The sequence below is a fragment of the Cololabis saira genome, chromosome 8 (genome assembly GCF_033807715.1).
Source record: "Cololabis saira isolate AMF1-May2022 chromosome 8, fColSai1.1, whole genome shotgun sequence".
In the NCBI taxonomy this organism is placed as follows: Eukaryota; Metazoa; Chordata; class Actinopteri; order Beloniformes; family Belonidae; genus Cololabis; species Cololabis saira.
In genome coordinates, this window is record NC_084594.1 from 44,837,016 (window position 1) to 44,855,754 (window position 18,739).

At 43.3% G+C, this 18,739-nt stretch overlaps 1 protein-coding gene across 1 annotated transcript in view; it reads left to right on the forward strand.

Annotated features, from left to right (window-relative positions):
- Positions 1 to 18,739, forward strand: part of cdh4 (cadherin 4, type 1, R-cadherin (retinal)) — a 366,103-nt gene that overhangs the window by 274,385 nt on the left and 72,979 nt on the right. The window contains exons 6-7 of the mRNA XM_061728090.1: positions 4,267 to 4,422; positions 13,575 to 13,719. Coding sequence (XP_061584074.1) covers positions 4,267 to 4,422; positions 13,575 to 13,719 — 301 coding nt within the window. The remainder of the gene's footprint in view (positions 1 to 4,266; positions 4,423 to 13,574; positions 13,720 to 18,739) is intronic.

The following is an 18,739-nucleotide window of genomic DNA, read 5'->3' on the forward strand; positions in this document are numbered from 1 at the left end:
TCATTCATTTATTCATACATTCATTTATTGTTTCTGTCATTCATTCATTTATGCATTCATTAATTCGTTCATTCATTCATTCATTCATTCATTGGTTCAGTCATTCATTGGTTCAGTCATTCCATTGTTCATTCATTTATTCATACATTCATTATTGTTTCTGTCATTCATTCGTTTGTCCGTCCGTTCGTTCGTTCGTTCGTTCGTTCGTTCGTTCGTTCGTTCGTTCGTTCTATCGTCCGTTCGTTCGTTCGTTCAGTCATTCATTCGTTCAGTCATTCATTCGTTCAGTCATTCCATTGTTCATTCATTTATTCATACATTCATTTATTGTTTCTGTCATTCATTCATTAATTGGTTCAGTCATTAATTCGTTCAGTCATTCATTGGTTCATTCGTTCATTTGTTCATTCTTTGGTTCAGTCATTTATTCATTCATTCATTCAGTAATTTATTCATTCAGTCATTCGTTTGTTCAGTCATTCATTATAGTTAACTGCAGCAGAAACCTCTGTTATATGTGTGTGAAAAGTATTATTATTATTTACAACCAAAGAAATGTCAGGACATTGAGGAAATTTCAGTAAATAATTAAATAAATTACATTGATTCTTACATTTACTTTAACTTTGATTTAATTGTCAGCGGTATGAACCTAAGGCATTTCTTGTTTGACTGTCACATTTCAGTGGGACGATCAGAGGGGGGGGCTGCAGGTCAGCACGCATCTCCTGAAGCGCCGGCCTGCAAACATGCACAGAAGAGAAAAGGGTGGGGGGGGGGGGGCGATGGACAACAATGATGGCTATGAGATACTTATAATTAATAAATAATGGGAGAGGAGAATAGAAGGAAGGGTGATGGGCACTGCCCAGAAAAGCTATGTTTGAGACTATTATAGTCTTGTTCTATAGCTGCAGCTATGACTACTGACTCTAACACACTAGTGTTTACACTAACTAGAGGTTTACTAACACTAACTAGAGGTTTACTAAACACTAACTAGAGGTTTACTAACACTAACTATAGGTTTACTAACACTAACTAGAGGTTTACTAACACCAACTAGAGGTTTACTAAACACTAACTCGAGGTTTACTAACACTAACTAGAGGTTTACTAACACTAACTAGAGGTTTACTAAACACTAACTAGAGGTTTACTAACACTAACTAGAGGTTTACTAACACCAGCTAGAGGTTTACTGACACTAACTAGAGGTTTACTAACACTAACTAGAGGTTTACTAACACTAACTAGAGGTTTACTGACACTAACTAGAGGTTTACTAAAACACCAACTAGAGGTTTACTGACACTAACTAGAGGTTTACTAAAACACTAACTAGAGGTTTACTAAACACTAACTAGAGGTCTACTAACACCAACTAGAGGTTTACTAAACACTAACTAGAGGTTTACTGAATACTAACTAGAGGTTTACTGACACTAACTAGAAGTTTACTGAATACTAACTAGAGGTTTACTGAATACTAACTAGAGGTTTACTAACACTAACTAGAGGTTTACTAAACACTAACTAGAGGTTTACTGACACTAACTAGAAGTTTACTGAATGCTAACTAGAGGTTTACTAAACACTAACTAGAGGTTTACTAACAGCAACTAGGGGTTTACTGACACTAACTACAGGTTTACTAAACACCAACTAGAGGTTTACTAACACCAACTAGAGGTTTACTAAACACTAACTAGAGGTTTACTAAACACTAACTAGAGGTTTACTGAATACTAACTAGAGGTTTACTGACACTAACTAGAAGTTTACTGAATGCTAACTAGAGGTTTACTAAACACTAACTAGAGGTTTACTAACAGCAACTAGGGGTCTACTGACACTAACTACAGGTTTACTAAACACCAACTAGATGTTTACTAACACTAACTAGAGGTTTACTAACACCAGCTAGAGGTTTACTAACACTAACTAGAGGTTTACTAACACTAACTAGAGGTTTACTAAACACTAACTAGAGGTTTACTGACACTAACTAGAGGTTTACTAAAACACCAACTAGAGGTTTACTGACACTAACTAGAGGTTTACTAAAACACTAACTAGAGGTTTACTAACACTAACTAGAGGTTTACTGAATACTAACTAGAGGTTTACTGAATACTAACTAGAGGTTTACTAACACTAACTAGAGGTTTACTAAACACTAACTAGAGGTTAACTGAATACTAACTAGAGGTTTACTGACACTAACTAGAAGTTTACTGAATGCTAACTAGAGGTTTACTAAACACTAACTAGAGGTTTACTAACAGCAACTAGGGGTTTACTGACACTAACTACAGGTTTACTAAACACTAACTACAGGTTTACTAACACTAACTAGAGGTTTACTAAACACTAACTAGAGGTTTACTAACACTAACTAGAGGTTTACTAAACACTAACTAGAGGTTTACTGAATACTAACTAGAGGTTTACTAAACACTAACTAGAGGTTTACTAACACTAACTAGAGGTTTACTGAATACTAACTATAGGTTTACTGAATACTAACTAGAGGTTTACTGAATACTAACTAGAGGTTTACTAACACTAACTAGAGGTTTACTAACACTAACTAGAGGTTTGCTAACACTAACTAGAGGTTTACTAACACTAACTAGAGGTTTACTAAACACTAACTAGAGGTTCACTAACACTAACTAGAGGTTTACTAACACTAACTACAGGTTTACTAACACTAACTAGAGGTTTACTAAACACTAACTAGAGGTTTACTGAATACTAACTAGAGGTTTACTAACACTAACTAGAGGTTTGCTTACACTAACTACAGGTTTACTAACACTAACTACAGGTTTACTAACACTAACTAGAGGTTTACTAAACACTAACTAGAGGTTTACTAACACTAACTAGAGGTTTACTAAACACTAACTAGAGGTTTACTAACACTAACTAGAGGTTTACTAACACTAACTAGAGGTTTACTAAACACTAACTAGAGGTTTACTAACACTAACTAGAGGTTTACTAAACACTAACTAGAGGTTTACTAAACACTAACTAGAGGTTTACTAACACTAATTAGAGGTTTACTAACACTAACTAGAGGTTTACTAACACTAACTAGAGGTTTACTGACACGAACTAGAGGTTTACTAACACTAACTAGAGGTTTACTAACACTAACTAGAGGTTTACTAACACTAACTATAGGTTTACTGAATTCAATTCAATTCCATTTTATTTATATAGCGTCTAATACAACAGATGTTGTCTCTAGACGCTTTCCAGAGATCCAGAACATGAACATAAACATAAACATATTTAGGTTTACTAAACACTAACTAGAGTGTTTAGTACTAACTAGAGGCTTACCAAACACTAACTATAGACTTTACTAAACAGAAATGTTTTAAGTTTAGTTTTAAAGGTGGAGGTGGTGTCAGCCTCCTTAACCCAGATTGGAAGTTGGTTCCATAGTAATGGTTCCTGATAGCAGAAACTACGAGTAAACCTGCACTCTGAGAAGTGCGAACGGAGAGCTCTGCCAGGAACATACGGTACTATCAGGTCTTGCAAATATCACAGAGCTAAGTAATAACATTTTGAATTGGATTCTGAATTTTACGGGTAGCCAAAGGAGCGACCCTAACACTGGAGAGACGTGGTCCCTCCTGCTGATTCCTGTCAGCACTCTGCTGCTATATTTTGGATCAGCTGGGGGATATTCAGAGAATTTCTTGGACATCCTGCTAATTACACATTACAGTCATCTAGTCTAGAAGATTTGTATCTTCTAGATACAAGTGAATTCACTTTTCCACATCACTCTGCGAAAGGATGTTCCTAATCTTTGCAATATGACGGAGATGCAAAAACGCTCTTACAAACCTGATTAATATGCTGTTTAAACGACACCACCAGAAGCAGCGACCCGCTGGGCAGCTGCAACAGTCAAGGAAACAGTTCATACGAGAGTCATGTTGCCTTGTTGCACCATCTTCTATCTTTTATCTTCCCCTTTAGTCTGTAGATTCAAAGCACCATAAGAGAATAGGCATAATAGAAAGCCTGCTATGGGAATATTATCATCATCGCATCGATCAAACATCCCACATACACTTACTTTTCTCTCAGACTTTTGTTTTACTTCCCCATCTGCTCTTGACAATCTAGAATGATTTGTAGCTTTCTTTTCTAAGGTCAAACAAAAGCTTTGAAAGCTTTGACGAGACAGCAGATTGTGCTTTGTGTTGAACTTGTGTCTCTGATTCTCCTCAGATCCGCTCGGATCAGGATAAGGACGTAGGAATCCGCTACAGCATCACTGGAGCAGGCGCTGACCAGCCCCCCAGTGGCATCTACAACATCGACCCCATCAGCGGCAACATGTTTGTCACCCAACCCCTCGACAGAGAGGAGAGAGCGTCCTACCATGTAAGAAAAAATAACTTGTCCATTTCTATGATCCCTCTTTCTCCAGTTAAGTCTTTCTCATCATTTCCCAGTCGTCCCCGTGTAAATGTGCCTCGGCTTTCCTCCACGCGGATCTACTTTTCATTCCAGCACTAATGCTGTCTGGCAGAGACCTTCAGAGGAGATCGAGCTCTGTAACTCCACACCGGCTTCTCCAGACTTGTCTGCTCTTGATGCCAGCAATGAAATGAAGAAATCCTTGAAAAAGCTCAGGGTGCCATTAATTCTCCCCCTTCAGACTGAGGTTTACCAACACAGAGCAGCAAAGGTCACGCGAATGCAGAAAAGGAAAGCAAACAAGGTGGCGTGAAGGAGACTGTCGCCTTTGTTCTTTCCATCAGAACTAACAAGCAGATGCAGCTTAAAACGTGCACATTTGTGCATCTCCAAAACCGCTCTTGTGTATGTGTCTATTTGTGGGATGCAAAGTGATCGTTTGTTTATATATCCTTAGCAAACTCAGGTATTTTCCTTTCTGGTCTCTTGCTTTCTGTGCGAGTGAGTGAGTGAGTTTGATGCTCCTTAACCAGGTTGGTCCTGGATCAACAGCAACCATCATCGTTGGTCCCGGTGAAGCTGCAGTCTGCGGTGAACACTGACACACCGGGTCGGAGCGGATTTGGTCATATTGTTTAAACTGTGTTTTGTGATTAATAAGAATAGGTTTTAATTATTTTGCGATGGATCGATGTAGCAAATAAAATAGTTTGGACCATACAGCTCCTCAACCATCAGTTATCACATCACATGAGCAGTTCAGGTAAAAACAGCGGTCAAATCAGCAAAAATGTCAGTTTGCTGGATGAAATATATGAATTCCTGATAAAATAAGTTTTTTAGTGCACAGCTCTGCTCATGTGTGCATGTGAATGAGTGTACGTTTGTGTGAACATGAAAGTATAATCTGCATTGAGGCTTCTTGCTTTGGGAATCCCGGTCTGTGATTGGACGCTGCCTCGGCATCGCCGCTGCTCATTTGCATAAACGAGCTGCTTCCAACGCCTCCATGGCCTCTGACGCGTCTCGCAGCGCTTTCAGAAAAAATGAATGGCAGCCGGACGCCTATGACGCCTGTGGCTCTTTCACTCTGAATCCAGGGTTACACTTGTACAATCAGCAAGCCTATGGCCCACATTATATGTCACACACACGGAGGCGAGCATGCACGTAGGGTGGGGGTTGTCGCTATGACTCTGTGTATTGTCGGGTTAAAGAGCTACGTGGATTAAATATGCGGCCTACGTGAGGTTTGAGGTAACACCAGCCCACTGAGGTTTGACTTCATATCGGCTGAGACTAACGCCTGCACTTGAGGCGCGCTGGTGCTGGGTTCATCGCACCCGCATGCCTGTCAGCGTGATAGATGGCACTGCTGCTGACGGAGCTAATTCAGGCACGCTCTTGTCCTTGCAGCACAGTCAGCATTATGCACATTACATTTCCTAATGCATACATGCACCGTACACACCAACACAGAGATGATGCTCCCGGTGATTGGTTTCTCTGTGCCCGTGCCTTTTTGTTTGCGTTTCATTTACTTCCTTGCTTTGCTCATGTCTGAGTCGGTTGTCCTTCCATCCTGCTCTTACGGTCAACCAGCAAATGGAGATCAATAAAGCAGCCAATTTTTCGGGCCCCTGAAAATGGACTGCCATGTTAAGGTTGGGTTGTGTTCTCAACTCAAATGCAACACTCAGGAGACAGTAACGGATTAATGCGCTGCTAGGCGTTTTTAATTGTCCAGAAGAAATCAGGAAAAGTAATTATAATCCAGGTTTGTGTAGGTCTGTGGCCAAACAAACAATCCAGCCCAGTGGCGGTGGTGAGAGGCAGCACTGCAGCTCTGGAGAGAGGCAAAAACAAGCAGTCAGAAAAACAGACAAAAAATGCTGAAAAATATCTGAACGGCACATCTACGCCTCTACTGATACTTGCCAGGTGATTCTATGGGGTGATCTGGCGAGGAGTGTAAGGAGTGCAGGTTACTTGAAGACTCTGGTGTTGATCGGTAAATGGATGCAGGTGTGCAGTGCCCAAACTCAGGCAGCTCAACACCAAGAAGGAAACTCTGGGTTGATTCTGAGGCCGCGTTCAGACTGCCAGCCAATATCCGATTTTTAGCCCATCCAGATTGAAACTGGATGACTCTTTTGAAGTCTGAACAGTCCCAAACCGCATGAGATCCGATTTTTGCAAACCAGATGGAAACCACCTCCGGGAGGTAGTTTCATATCGCATTTGGGCAGATGCGTCTCAGTCTGAACAGCTCCAAACACTCAGATCGGTTTTGACTGTCCGTGACGTCACTCTACGCGACGCCAGACCAGACCCATGCGCCAAACCACCCGCCCATTTCCAGTTGTGGAGCTACGTTACAGGTATGGAGCAGTCGGAAGATGCCGAAAACAGCAGTCCTTGGACAAAGGAAGAAAGAAGAGTTTTTGTTGTCGCATTTACATGACGTCACACAATACACGCGCTGGGTGACGCCTCCGCTCCGATGTCGTTGCTACGGCAACCCATCAGATCAGTGAATGATGTGGCCCAGTCTGAACAGAGCCAGATGCGATTTGGACACTTGCTAAAAACAGTGTGGACAGTCAACCCTGAAAATCGGATATGAGAAGGAATCAGATATGAATCAGATTTGCCTGCAGTCTGAACGCGGCCTGAGTGTCTAAGTGACAGAACGGCGATGGCGCAATGGATAATGTGCAGACTGTGGAGGTGGCAGGTTCGAAACCATAACAAGCCACTCAGTAAACAGTCTGGCACAGCTAACTGTGAAAATGGCATTGTAGTTGAACGCACGTCCTGTCTAGAGCGCTGTTTAGATGTTTGATTTAGTGAAAGGGAGTGTACAGTAGCCAGAATTTGACCCAGGGAAAACTAGTCCTTGACTTAATACTCTCCAACTTGACAGAAAGCTCTGGGCTCTGCAGTGCACTCAAACTTTGCTTGTTAGTTTGGGGTTTGAGAGAAAAAAGAGACATGGCTTGTGTTTTTGACAGAGCAGCACTAAGGGCGAGTGATCTGAGAGGAGAGGAGAGGAGAGTGGGCGTTAGCCTGGGCTTCTGTTTCATCAGGCAGAGCTGCAGCGTGGCGCGGTGGAAACGCAACAGATATCCACCCATCCATCACCCACCACTTATGCCTATTCAGGTTCACAGGCATCTGTTGGAGCCGATCCCAGCTCTCTGCAGGGCCGAGGCAGCAGCACCCTGGACGGGTTGGCAGTTCAGCGCAGGGTCGTGTAAAAACAAACAACCAACAGCTCACTCGTACAGAACATTTAGAATCACCAATTAACCCAACTGGATGTTCTTGGACTGTGGGAGGAAGCTGTGGGACCTGGAGAAAGATGGAAACTCCACACAGAAAGACCTCAGCTGGGAACTGAGCCGGGAACTGAGCCGGGAACTGTGCCAGGAACTGATCAAGGAACTGAGCCAGGAACTGAGCCAGGAACTGATCCAGGAACTGAGCCAGGAACTGATCCAGGAACTGAGACAGGAACTGGGTTGGGAACTGAGGCAGGAACTGATCCAGGAACTGAGCCGGGAACTGAGCCGGGAACTGAGCCAGGAACTGAGCCGGGAGCTGATCCAGGAACTGAGCCGGGAACTGAGCCGGGAACTGAACCAGGAACTGAGCCAGGAACTGAGCCGGGAACTGATCCAGGAACTGAGCCGGGAACTGATCCAGGAACTGAGCCAGGAACTGATCCAGGAACTGAGCCGGGAACTGGGCCAGGAACTGATCCAGGAACTGAGCCGGATGCTGAGCCACAAACTGAGCCGGGAACAGAGCCAGGAACTGAGCCGGGAACTGAGCCACGAACTGAGGCAAGAACTGAGGCAGGAACTCTTCTTCCGGCTCTCGGCGAAGGCGGATGCTTTTCTGCTCCTCTACTCCCTATCTGCCCTGCTGCTGCTTTTTGTCCTGCCTTGTCTTTCAGAGCCTCTCTTTTTCACTCCTCCGAAATTCTACAATCATGGAATTGATTAACTGGTCTCTAAGCACAATTGACCAAATTTTTGCAACGAGAAGTCAGGGGACAAGGGAGCCCTCTTGCCCCGATGGGACATTTTTTGCCGGATACACTATGGACTCCTGGAAGCATTGGAGGCCGTTGTGTCTGGCGATCCTGTCTGCCGAGGACGTTGAACATGCCTTCATAATTGGATTTATGATAGCAGGATTTCTGCTAATTGGAGTGGGGGGGGTTCCTGGTCTACCGACAAACGCGTAAGTCATCGACAGCTGTTCTGGCCCTTTCAGAGCTGCCCGACGTGGCTGAGGGGATAAGCTCTGCGACCAACACTCAGACTTTAACGTTGGGAGAGCAAAACCGCAAGCTGGATGCGATTATTGAGCAGAATCGCAGGCTGGCGGCGGTCTTTGAGCTCATTGGCAAGATGGAGATGACCTTGGAGAAGTTGGAAGCTCGGCTTGGCGGGAATTGATCACAAATTCGTCTGTTTGGAGTCGCCATTGACGAACCAGAGACTTAAGTCAGACGGAAAATTACTGGAGTCTGCCTGTTTCCTTTCAATATAATTGTTGATTCTATAAGCTGACCTTGACAGAGCATCTTGGCCGGCTGCTCCAGTCACAATCTCCCTGGTGGAATGAAAACAAGGGGCTCTGCCTCCACTAGCCCTCCCCTCTCCCAGGAACATCTGTGGACCTGTTTCAGAACTGTACCGAGCCGTCTGATAACATCAAGGACAATGGCTAAGGAGCAGCTCTGGGGCGAAGTTCACAGACTTACCGCTCACAGACACACACTGTATTGTATTTGTCTCAGGTTTTTAATGCCTTTTAATAAATACATTCACTGGAGGGCACAGAGAGGTTACAATGCAGGAGTGAGTGACCCGAACGCTACGATCTGAAACTGACAAGACAGCACAACCAGACGCGTGAGGAAAACACGGCGGACCAGCAGGAGAAAACAGCATCATTAGAAATATCACAGTTCCTGTAGCAACGTTAGCATTTATATTTCACCAGAGGAAGAATTAGATCGCCTGGGTTTTCGGTGTGAAATGATCAAGCAGCATGCAGAAGCAGGATATATGGGCTCTGAGAGGCAAGGAGGCAGCTCTCCGCTGTGGTCGGTCCAGTCAGGCTAAATCTCACCCTGGAGTCCTGATGCTGCTTCACTCGCAGAGATGAGACTTCTGCAGAGCACACACTCCTCCAGGGCCTCGGATCACATTTCCTATTCCCCTGCCGAGCACACAGACACCCAGAAACAATTTCCCAGGAAGAGACACAGAGGGGCATGGACAGAAATTGTACTGTATATACATGGAAATGCAACAACACAGAGAGGACACGACATGCACACAAGGCTTGACACAAAAACATCATGATCGCACAGCCACACGCACGGAAGTCGCGCATATCGCGGCCCCACATCCTGGGCGCTCGGCGTTCACAGCTGAGAAAACAGATTGGTTTTGTTTGTTTGTTGGGGCTTCTCTCCACGTTTGTTTGTGAGGCTTCAGCCAATGGAAACCCGGCATCTCGAGGATCACTAGTGGCGCTTTTCCACTAGTATCTACTCAGCCCGACTCGCCTCGGTACGGCTTGTCACGCCTCGTCCCGGCTCCACCCGCTTTGTCCCCATTTGTTCCCCCCCCCCCCAAGTGGGCAGGTTGGGGTGAAGCTGATGTGACGTACTCGATTGCGCAACCCCTTTGTTTGTGTCGGCGCTGATCAGAAATCAGCTGGAGCCGCGAGCGGCTGAGAAGAAAACAGAGTGCCTGTGGATCTGGTCGTTCCTTATCACCCGTCTACATCCCTTTTTAATTCTCTCCTCAGCCCCCAGGTTTATGAACATCTGCACCTCAGAGTTGGATCACCAAATAGACGTTTGTGCTGTATAATAAAATCGCAGCGAGCCGCAAGTCGCTCTCGCGCTGACTCCCGCTTCCTGATTCAAACGTCTGATGGCCCCCCGATCAATCAGTGGCGTGGAGGGTGATGACGTCAGATATAGTGCCGGCTCAGCCCGGTTAGAACCTCGGCAGAATGGTTACAGAAAAAGTATCTGCTTGGCACGGCTCCACCCGCCTCGGCCCGTAGTGGAAAAGCCCAAGACGGGGGCGTGGCGGGTAGAACCGAGCTGAGTAGATACTAGTGGAAAAGCGCCATAGGAGGCCGAAGGGGGCTCTTTTTTCTCTGCACTTCCATCACTGTCTGGTTCGGATCAGCCACCAAACTAGACACAAACTGCAATGGACAATCAGGTCTGCAGAGAGGAGAACTGGGACTAACCTCCCATCTATCCAGGACCTGTACCAGTCCAGGACCAGGAAACGGGCAGGTAGCATCTCTGCAGACCCCCCACACCCAGGACCAGGACCAGGACCAGGACCAGACCCCTCACACCCAGGACCAGGACCAGGACCAGGACCAGACCCCTCACACCCAGGATAGTCTGTCTGAACGCTACAGAGCTCTGTAGCTAAAACCTCCAGACACAGAGACAGTTTCTTCCCCCAAGCTGTTGCTCTGATGAATCTCATCACTCATAGAGTCTCAGAGAAATCAATCACCGTGCAATAATAATAATAACCACCACCATGTGCTGTAACAATGCACCTTTCAATAACCATGTCTACCTCATACTGCTGCACCTTTCACTTTGAAATTGTATGTATGTTAATAAGAGCTGTCATTTGCCTATTTACTGTACAGTGAGCGAAAATAACCGAGTCAAATTCCATGTCTTGTTTGACCTGACTTGGCCAAATAAACATGATTCTGATTCTTATTTTGCTCAGCCCGTCGCCTTCCCAGCCTCCATCTCTTTACTTGTCAGTGTCCGTGTTAATATGCTTAAGCATACGCTGGCATCGGTGTTTGGACGCGGGTGTCAATTCTCCAGCGGCCACGTGTTTGGGAGTGGTTTGAAACATCCTTGACAGGCCGTGGCACAAAAGCCGGCATGATTAGTTGCGCTTCAGCGAAAGCAAGTGCCGCCGTTCAATCTTTCACATCGCCTCACAATACATCATGACTTCCTGTAAATAGGCTGACAAGCAGCTCCTCCTCGACTGTGTTACGGACAAAATCTTTGGCCGCCAGCGTGGCGGTTTTGGCCCCGAATGAGAGCCCTCGTCCATTTTCCAGGGCAGGTTGTGATTGAATAACATTTCTGCAGAGAATATGAATTTTTTGGCAACTGAATGAGAGTAATGTAAGTCGTGGGGAGCGGAGACGGTTTGGTTCCAGGGCTATTACAAAGCCTTGCGTAGTGTTAGATATCATTAGTGGAGATTGGTGGGGAACTGAGGGTGTGCAACAGCAGTGATGGAGATTAAGACATCCTGCTGTAGATGATGATTACTTTTGTCAGCCACCCCCCCCTCATTGGAGCTCCCACTCCCCCACACTGCCTCTTTGTATTTCCATCTCTCATTTATTTGCACGCAACTCAGTCACTCGCCTCTCCTTCCCGTTCCCTTTTCCTCCTCAGCATTTTCTTTATTCTCCTTCTCTTTGCTTTCTCTAATCTCACTATACATTGTTTCAAACAAAAAGACAGACATCCATCCAAAAGGCTGGCTTTCTCAAACCAAACCGAGACAAACATTTCCCGCGAACAAAAAGCGGCCCCAGCGTGAGCGGCAACACCTCTCTGATGCTTTCAGGCCTCTGGCTGTGCTAACAACCAAATAGCTGTTATTTGTGTGTTTTGAACTTTATTCTTTTTTTTTTCATTTGCCCCCCTCTGTGCTGATATGGCGCATGCCAGAATACCAACAGGATGCTCACGTCCTGTTGGCAGACGAGAGAAAGGACGTTTGGCAGTTAAACGAAGTCATGAATGAAGAAAAGCAGCGTTTTAGTGAGTTTGTCTCGTATCAACCAAGGCAGCAGCGCTTTATCAAACTCAGTTTAGATATTCAGGCTGTTTTTTTTTTTGCTTTTTTTTTTGTTTTTTTTTTAATTGTTTATTTCGAACACATAAGGGAAAAATAAAAGATTTTCAAAACATACAGAAAAAAAGCAACAACATTAAAAACGTAATACAAACAGGGGAAAAAAAACAGTGTCCGAAAAGGAGCAGGTAGAAGTAAAACTTATTTAACCCTGCCCCTACCTCTATTATAAATTAAACATAAATATTAATAATAAAAAGCTGCTAATTTACCTATTAGGCTACGGCGTTTTCATTGGTTGTGCCTTTGCACCTAACCAGCTAACAAACACAATCTTTCCTTAACATAACTCCTCAATCAAATAACTTCCCAGAACTTCCTTTTTGTACCGTTTTTAAAATTGATTTATATTTGTACATTTCTTCAACCCATCCCAGCCCATCAGGGTTATAATAGTTTTGAATTTTTCATTTTAGTTTAGTTTTATTTCGTTTTGACTTTTTCTCCTTCAATTCAGTTAGTTTTAATTCGTTTTTAGTGTGGGTTTGCTAGTTTTTATATTTTCAAAAATGCTTAGTTTTAGTTTAGTTTTTATTAGTTTTAGTTTTAGTTTTGACATCACGGACCATGAGGCGTTAAGGTGCCGTAGCTGCCAGTTGGAATAAGAGCGGAATAAATTGATCATACCAAGAGGCTTATATTGACAGGGATGAAAAACGGAGGAAATTATATCTATAATTTCAGTTAGTTTTAGTTAGTTTTCTAAACACGCAATATAGTTTCAGTAAGTTATCGTTTTTGTCTTTTAATTTTCGTTTTTATTTAGTTCAGTTAAAGAAATTGTTTTTTCAATTTTAGTTTTCGTTATTTCGTTCGTTTTCGTGAACAATAATAACTCTGCAACCCATTCCATAGATCCACTCCAACAACTGAGATACACATGCTTTCCCATGCTGTGGTGTAGTTTTTCTCGCTTTGAATATGATTTGTAGAGTTTTTAGTTTGACAATGTCCCAGAATTTCAACACATGCGACTTTAAAAACAGTGTGTTAGTGTGATCCTTATAACCCACATTGTGAAGTATCCTAATTGTTTTTTTTTGCCGTCTGAATAGCGGTTGTAAATCGCTTACCGGTATATATGTGTTGCCCCAAACTTCCACACAATAATCCAGATATGGTCATTTTGACTCATTTATTGTTGTGTTTTCACAGCTCCGTGCCCATGCAGTGGACATGAATGGGAACCAGGTGGAGAATCCCATAGACTTGTACATCTATGTGATCGACATGAACGACAACAGACCGGAGTTTCAGAACCAGGTCTACAACGGCTCTGTGGCCGAAGGCTCCAAACCAGGTACGAGCATCTACCGCTCTGCAGAGCGACACACTTGTGAGTGCAGACTGAGCTGTGAATCACTGTCTACGTTACCTAGAGTTGCATAATCCCCCGTGGATCAAAGCTCTTTGTCAGTTTCCAGTTGGTTTTAGTTTGCAACTTCATCACCGGATGTCACTAAAACCTTAAATCTACAACTTGTTTCTCCTTTAAGCATCATTATTCCCATCACATTGTTTTACTAAGGATGACGTGCACATTTCATCCATATAATGATGCTTGGTAACTGAATAACCCTCCTTAGCAACAGCAGAAAATGATGTTGCTTCTAGACTCAAACACTAAAGCGGGAGTTAATCTATAATGGAATGAATGAATGAATGAATGAATGAATGAATGAATGAATGAATGAATGAATGAATGAATGAATGAATGAATGAATGAATGAATGAATGAATGAATGAATGAATGAATGAATGAATTTTATTTTCGTGTCATGTCCGAAGATCCATCCCTTACAGGATTATAAGACACCAGAAACAGAAAATCATCAATATACAATATCACACGCACTTAATTGGTAGCTGCACAATGTACACCGGAAAAACAAAATAAATAAATAAAAAATAAAAAAATAAAATAAAAATACTTAATATTTCTTTCTCCCCAACAACAACCAGAATGGATATTTTACATATATGTTACTTTTCTTCGTTTATCCCATGCTTTCTCTAAATAGTCAGCAAGTGCAAATACTTTATAATCATAAATCCATTTGAGTCTCTCAGCATCACTTACCCACATCAAATCCAAATTCTTACACCTATCAAATGGATGTAGGTTCATAACGAGTGAAGCCACTTGACTCTCTTTAACAATTCCTCCTGTTGGTATCCAAAAAGAATCCACTGGAAGGTTCAGTGTTTCAACTATTTATTCAAAAAAATGCACAAATAAAACATCCATGTTCCAACATGAATGAACTTTTACACAAAGAGCTGAAAAGCAGAAGAAAGAGAGGGAGAGGTCAACGCCTGCACGGCTCCACTCTCTCTTCCTCCCACAACGGTCTCTAAAGGTCACGACACCCAAAAAACACACAATAAAACCCTGAGACCTCCTCAGATTTCCTAGATACAAATATATTCTTATAAAATAATACATCAGGTATTGGTACATGAAAGATTTAATAAGAGACATAATTTAATAACAATTTTTGTTTTAGTCTCTTTTTAAAAACTGAGAGAGATCCATACTCTTTTATAGCAACTATCAATCTCATTCCAAATCTTTGGACCTTTAAAGGTTACACTGAAACTTTTACATTTCAGTTTCCTTTTCTTTCCCTTTAAAAGTTGTTTTCCCCTTGTGGTGTGTTCATGAGTGAGAAATATTAAAAAGATATTTATATTGACCATGTCGTCCATATTTAGGTGGCTACAATGAACACAAATGATTTGTGACTGTACTAACGGTTAATAAATGAGGAACAGTTGCAACTTTAGAATAATGTCCCAATAACATATACATACTTAACAAGTCATCAGTAAGTAATTTACTAATAGCTTATTCATGATCTATTACTAATTTACTAGGAGTCATTTATAACTCATTAACTAACAGCTTGTAAGTTATCTATTGTCCATCTATAAGCACAGTTATAAATTCTTAACAAGCTGTTAACTGTTATTTAACAAGTCATTAGTAACTCATCAACTAACAATTTACTATTGATCTATTAACTAGTTATGACGGATAGTTAGTATAAAGTGTTACCAATGCATCAACATGTGTTATAACCACGTGGACGATTGATCACCTTTGTCAAGTTGTAGAATATGGACTTATATACTAGAATATCTCTGAGCGTTGGGGACGGGCCATCACAAAGGGAAGGGTGTGTTATCATCACATTTCGGTATTCCAGAAGTTTGTGGGAGAAATGGACTGAAGACTGAAAGAATGATCCAAACGGTTGGGAGCAATAATGTCATGGAGTGGTTGGATGAGGACCCAAATGCAGGAGAGCAGGAGCCGGGAGTTGCAAAAAAACTGGGTTTATTAAGAAAAACAAGAACCAAAAATGCTGCAGAGCAGGATTAGCAAAAAACCCGAGAGCAAAAACAAAGAGCCTGACAGGACACATGGAGGGAGCAAACAGGACGGAACCACAAGGAGCAAGGGAAGACAAGACCAGATCTACACAAGGGGGTAACGAGACACAGGTGTGAACAATCAGGGCAGATGGAAGACAGGCGGGGCAGAACAGAAACACAAACTGGGGGAAATGTCAGACACTGACAAATAAGCGCAGAAGCTGGGTGTGGTGGCGTGGTGGTGTGGTGTGTCAGAGCTAATTTCTACGGAAAAAGATTAGGGCAAGGCAGGAGAAAAAATATTTGAGAGGGGAAGATTTTTTTTTATTATGCACCTCGAGAAAAAAGTCAAAATGTTGAGATTAATGTTGAAATACAATTTCAAGAATAAAGTCAAAATTTCGTGAATAAAGTCGGAATTTCGCCTTTTTTCTCAACATTTCAACTTTATTCACGAAATTTTGACTAAATCCTTGAAATTGTACTTGTACTTGAAATTATTCTCGACATTTCGACTTTTTTCTCAACTTTTCGACTTTTTTCTTGAAGTTCATAATGAAAAGAAATCTTCCTCCTGTAAAATATTATTTGTATTTTTCTCCTGCCTGGCCCTAATACTCTTCCCTACACTATTTCCCCCTGTGATGCAGCATTAATGCAGAAAAGTAAACTCCAGAGACGACATCAACATGACAGTCCAAGATCACATTCAACACAAATTACAAGACCAAGGACGAGGAGGGTACTGGTACTGGTACTGGTACTGGTACTGGTACTGGTACTGGACTGGACTGGTACTGGTACTGGTACTGGTACTGGTACTGGACTGGACTGGTACTGGTACTGGTACTGGTACTGGTGCTGGTGCTGGTACTGGACTGGTACTGGTACTGGTACTGGTACTGGACTGGACTGGTACTGGTACTGGACTGGTACTGGTACTGGTACTGGTACTGGTACTGGTACTGGTACTGGACTGGACTGGTACTGGTACTGGTACTGGACTGGTACTGGTACTGGTGCTGGTGCTGGTGCTGGTACTGGTACTGGTACTGGTGCTGGTGCTGGTACTGGACTGGTACTGGACTGGACTGGTACTGGTACGGGTACGGGTACGGGTACGGGTACGGGTACGGGTACTGGTACTGGACTGGTACGGGTACGGGTACGGGTACGGGTACTGGTACTGGACTGGTACTGGACTGGTACTGGTACTGGTACTGGTGCTGGTACTGGTACTGGTGCTGGTACTGGACTGGTACGGGTACTGGTACTGGTGCTGGTACTGGACTGGTACTGGTACTGGTACTGGTAATGGTACTGGTACGGGTACGGGTACTGGTAATGGTACTGGTACGGGTACTGGTACTGGTACTGGTACTGGACTGGTACGGGTACGGGTACGGGTACGGGTACTGGTACTGGGACGGGTACTGGACTGGTACTGGTACTGGTACTGGACTGGACTGGACTGGTACTGGTACTGGTACTGGTACTGGACTGGTACTGGTACTGGACTGGACTGGACTGGTACTGGTACTGGACTGGACTGGACTGGTACGGGTACTGGTACTGGTACTGGTACTGGACTGGTACTGGACTGGACTGGACTGGACTGGACTGGACTGGTACTGGTACTGGTACTGGTACTGGACTGGTACTGGTACTGGTACTGGTACTGGTACTGGACTGGTACTGGTACTGGTACTGGTACTGGACTGGTACTGGTACTGGACTGGACTGGACTGGTACTGGTACTGGACTGGACTGGACTGGTACGGGTACTGGTACTGGTACTGGTACTGGTACTGGACTGGTACTGGACTGGACTGGACTGGACTGGACTGGACTGGTACTGGTACTGGTACTGGTACTGGACTGGTACTGGTACTGGTGCTGGTACTGGTACTGGACTGGTACTGGTACTGGTACTGGACTGGTACTGGTACTGGTGCTGGTACTGGTACTGGACTGGTACTGGTACTGGTACTGGTACTGGACCTGTTCCCAGTATAGAGTCTACAGAGACTTCTGAAACAAAGACATGCAACAATAACAGTGACACAAGGATTCACACAAGATGTCTTTGCAGAGGCAGTGGCACAAAATATGGACTTAATCTCAAAACATGGACTTAATCCTCAACGCCACCAAGGTTTGTGAGTGATGGAGGGAGGTGGGGCACAACTAAAAGGCAGTAAAAACTTTACAGCTCCAACTTTGTTTGGACTGTGTTCCAGAAACGTAAAAGGAAATAGATACATAAAAACAAATCAAATAAAGCAAAATCAGGAAAATATTCTGCAGAGAAATGGAAGTGAGGTCATGAAAGAATGCGTTTTTTTTTCTTTATTTGCATTTTTCATATCTTCCCACAATTCTCAGATCTGCAGCTGTATCTGTATTTTTCCCTGAGTTCCCTTGTGCAATAGCCGAGCGTGCAACTGATTCCACACACACTGAACAGAATGTGCTCGCCGCCTTTTATTGTGGAAGAACTTAATGTTCTGAGCATGCTCTTAATGGTGTGATTCACATTCAGATTCATTATAGATCTTTCATTGCGAGGCAGTAGTCATTTAACATTCCAGCTGTTCAACCCTGTAACTTCAGTTAATGCATGGAATAATCCTGGTTTCAAGCCGTTCTCTGTTGAAGATCACCAACACCGTTATCCAAGTGAAGCTGACTTTAGACTTAGACTTGATTTAAGACTTGCTGAAGGGGCTTGAATGGATTAGATACATTTAATTATGACCATGGAAATGCAAGAAGAAAATATTTTAAGCTCCTTTTATGCACCACTTATTACTTGAGAATCCTGGTTAAATTTTTTTTAGTAGTTTAACCAGTCCAACATTATGGTATTATCCGTCAGAAAGCCTTTGGGGAAGGTTTGGGTTGCTGGAGACGAGGCTGGAGACGAGGCTGGAGACGAGGCT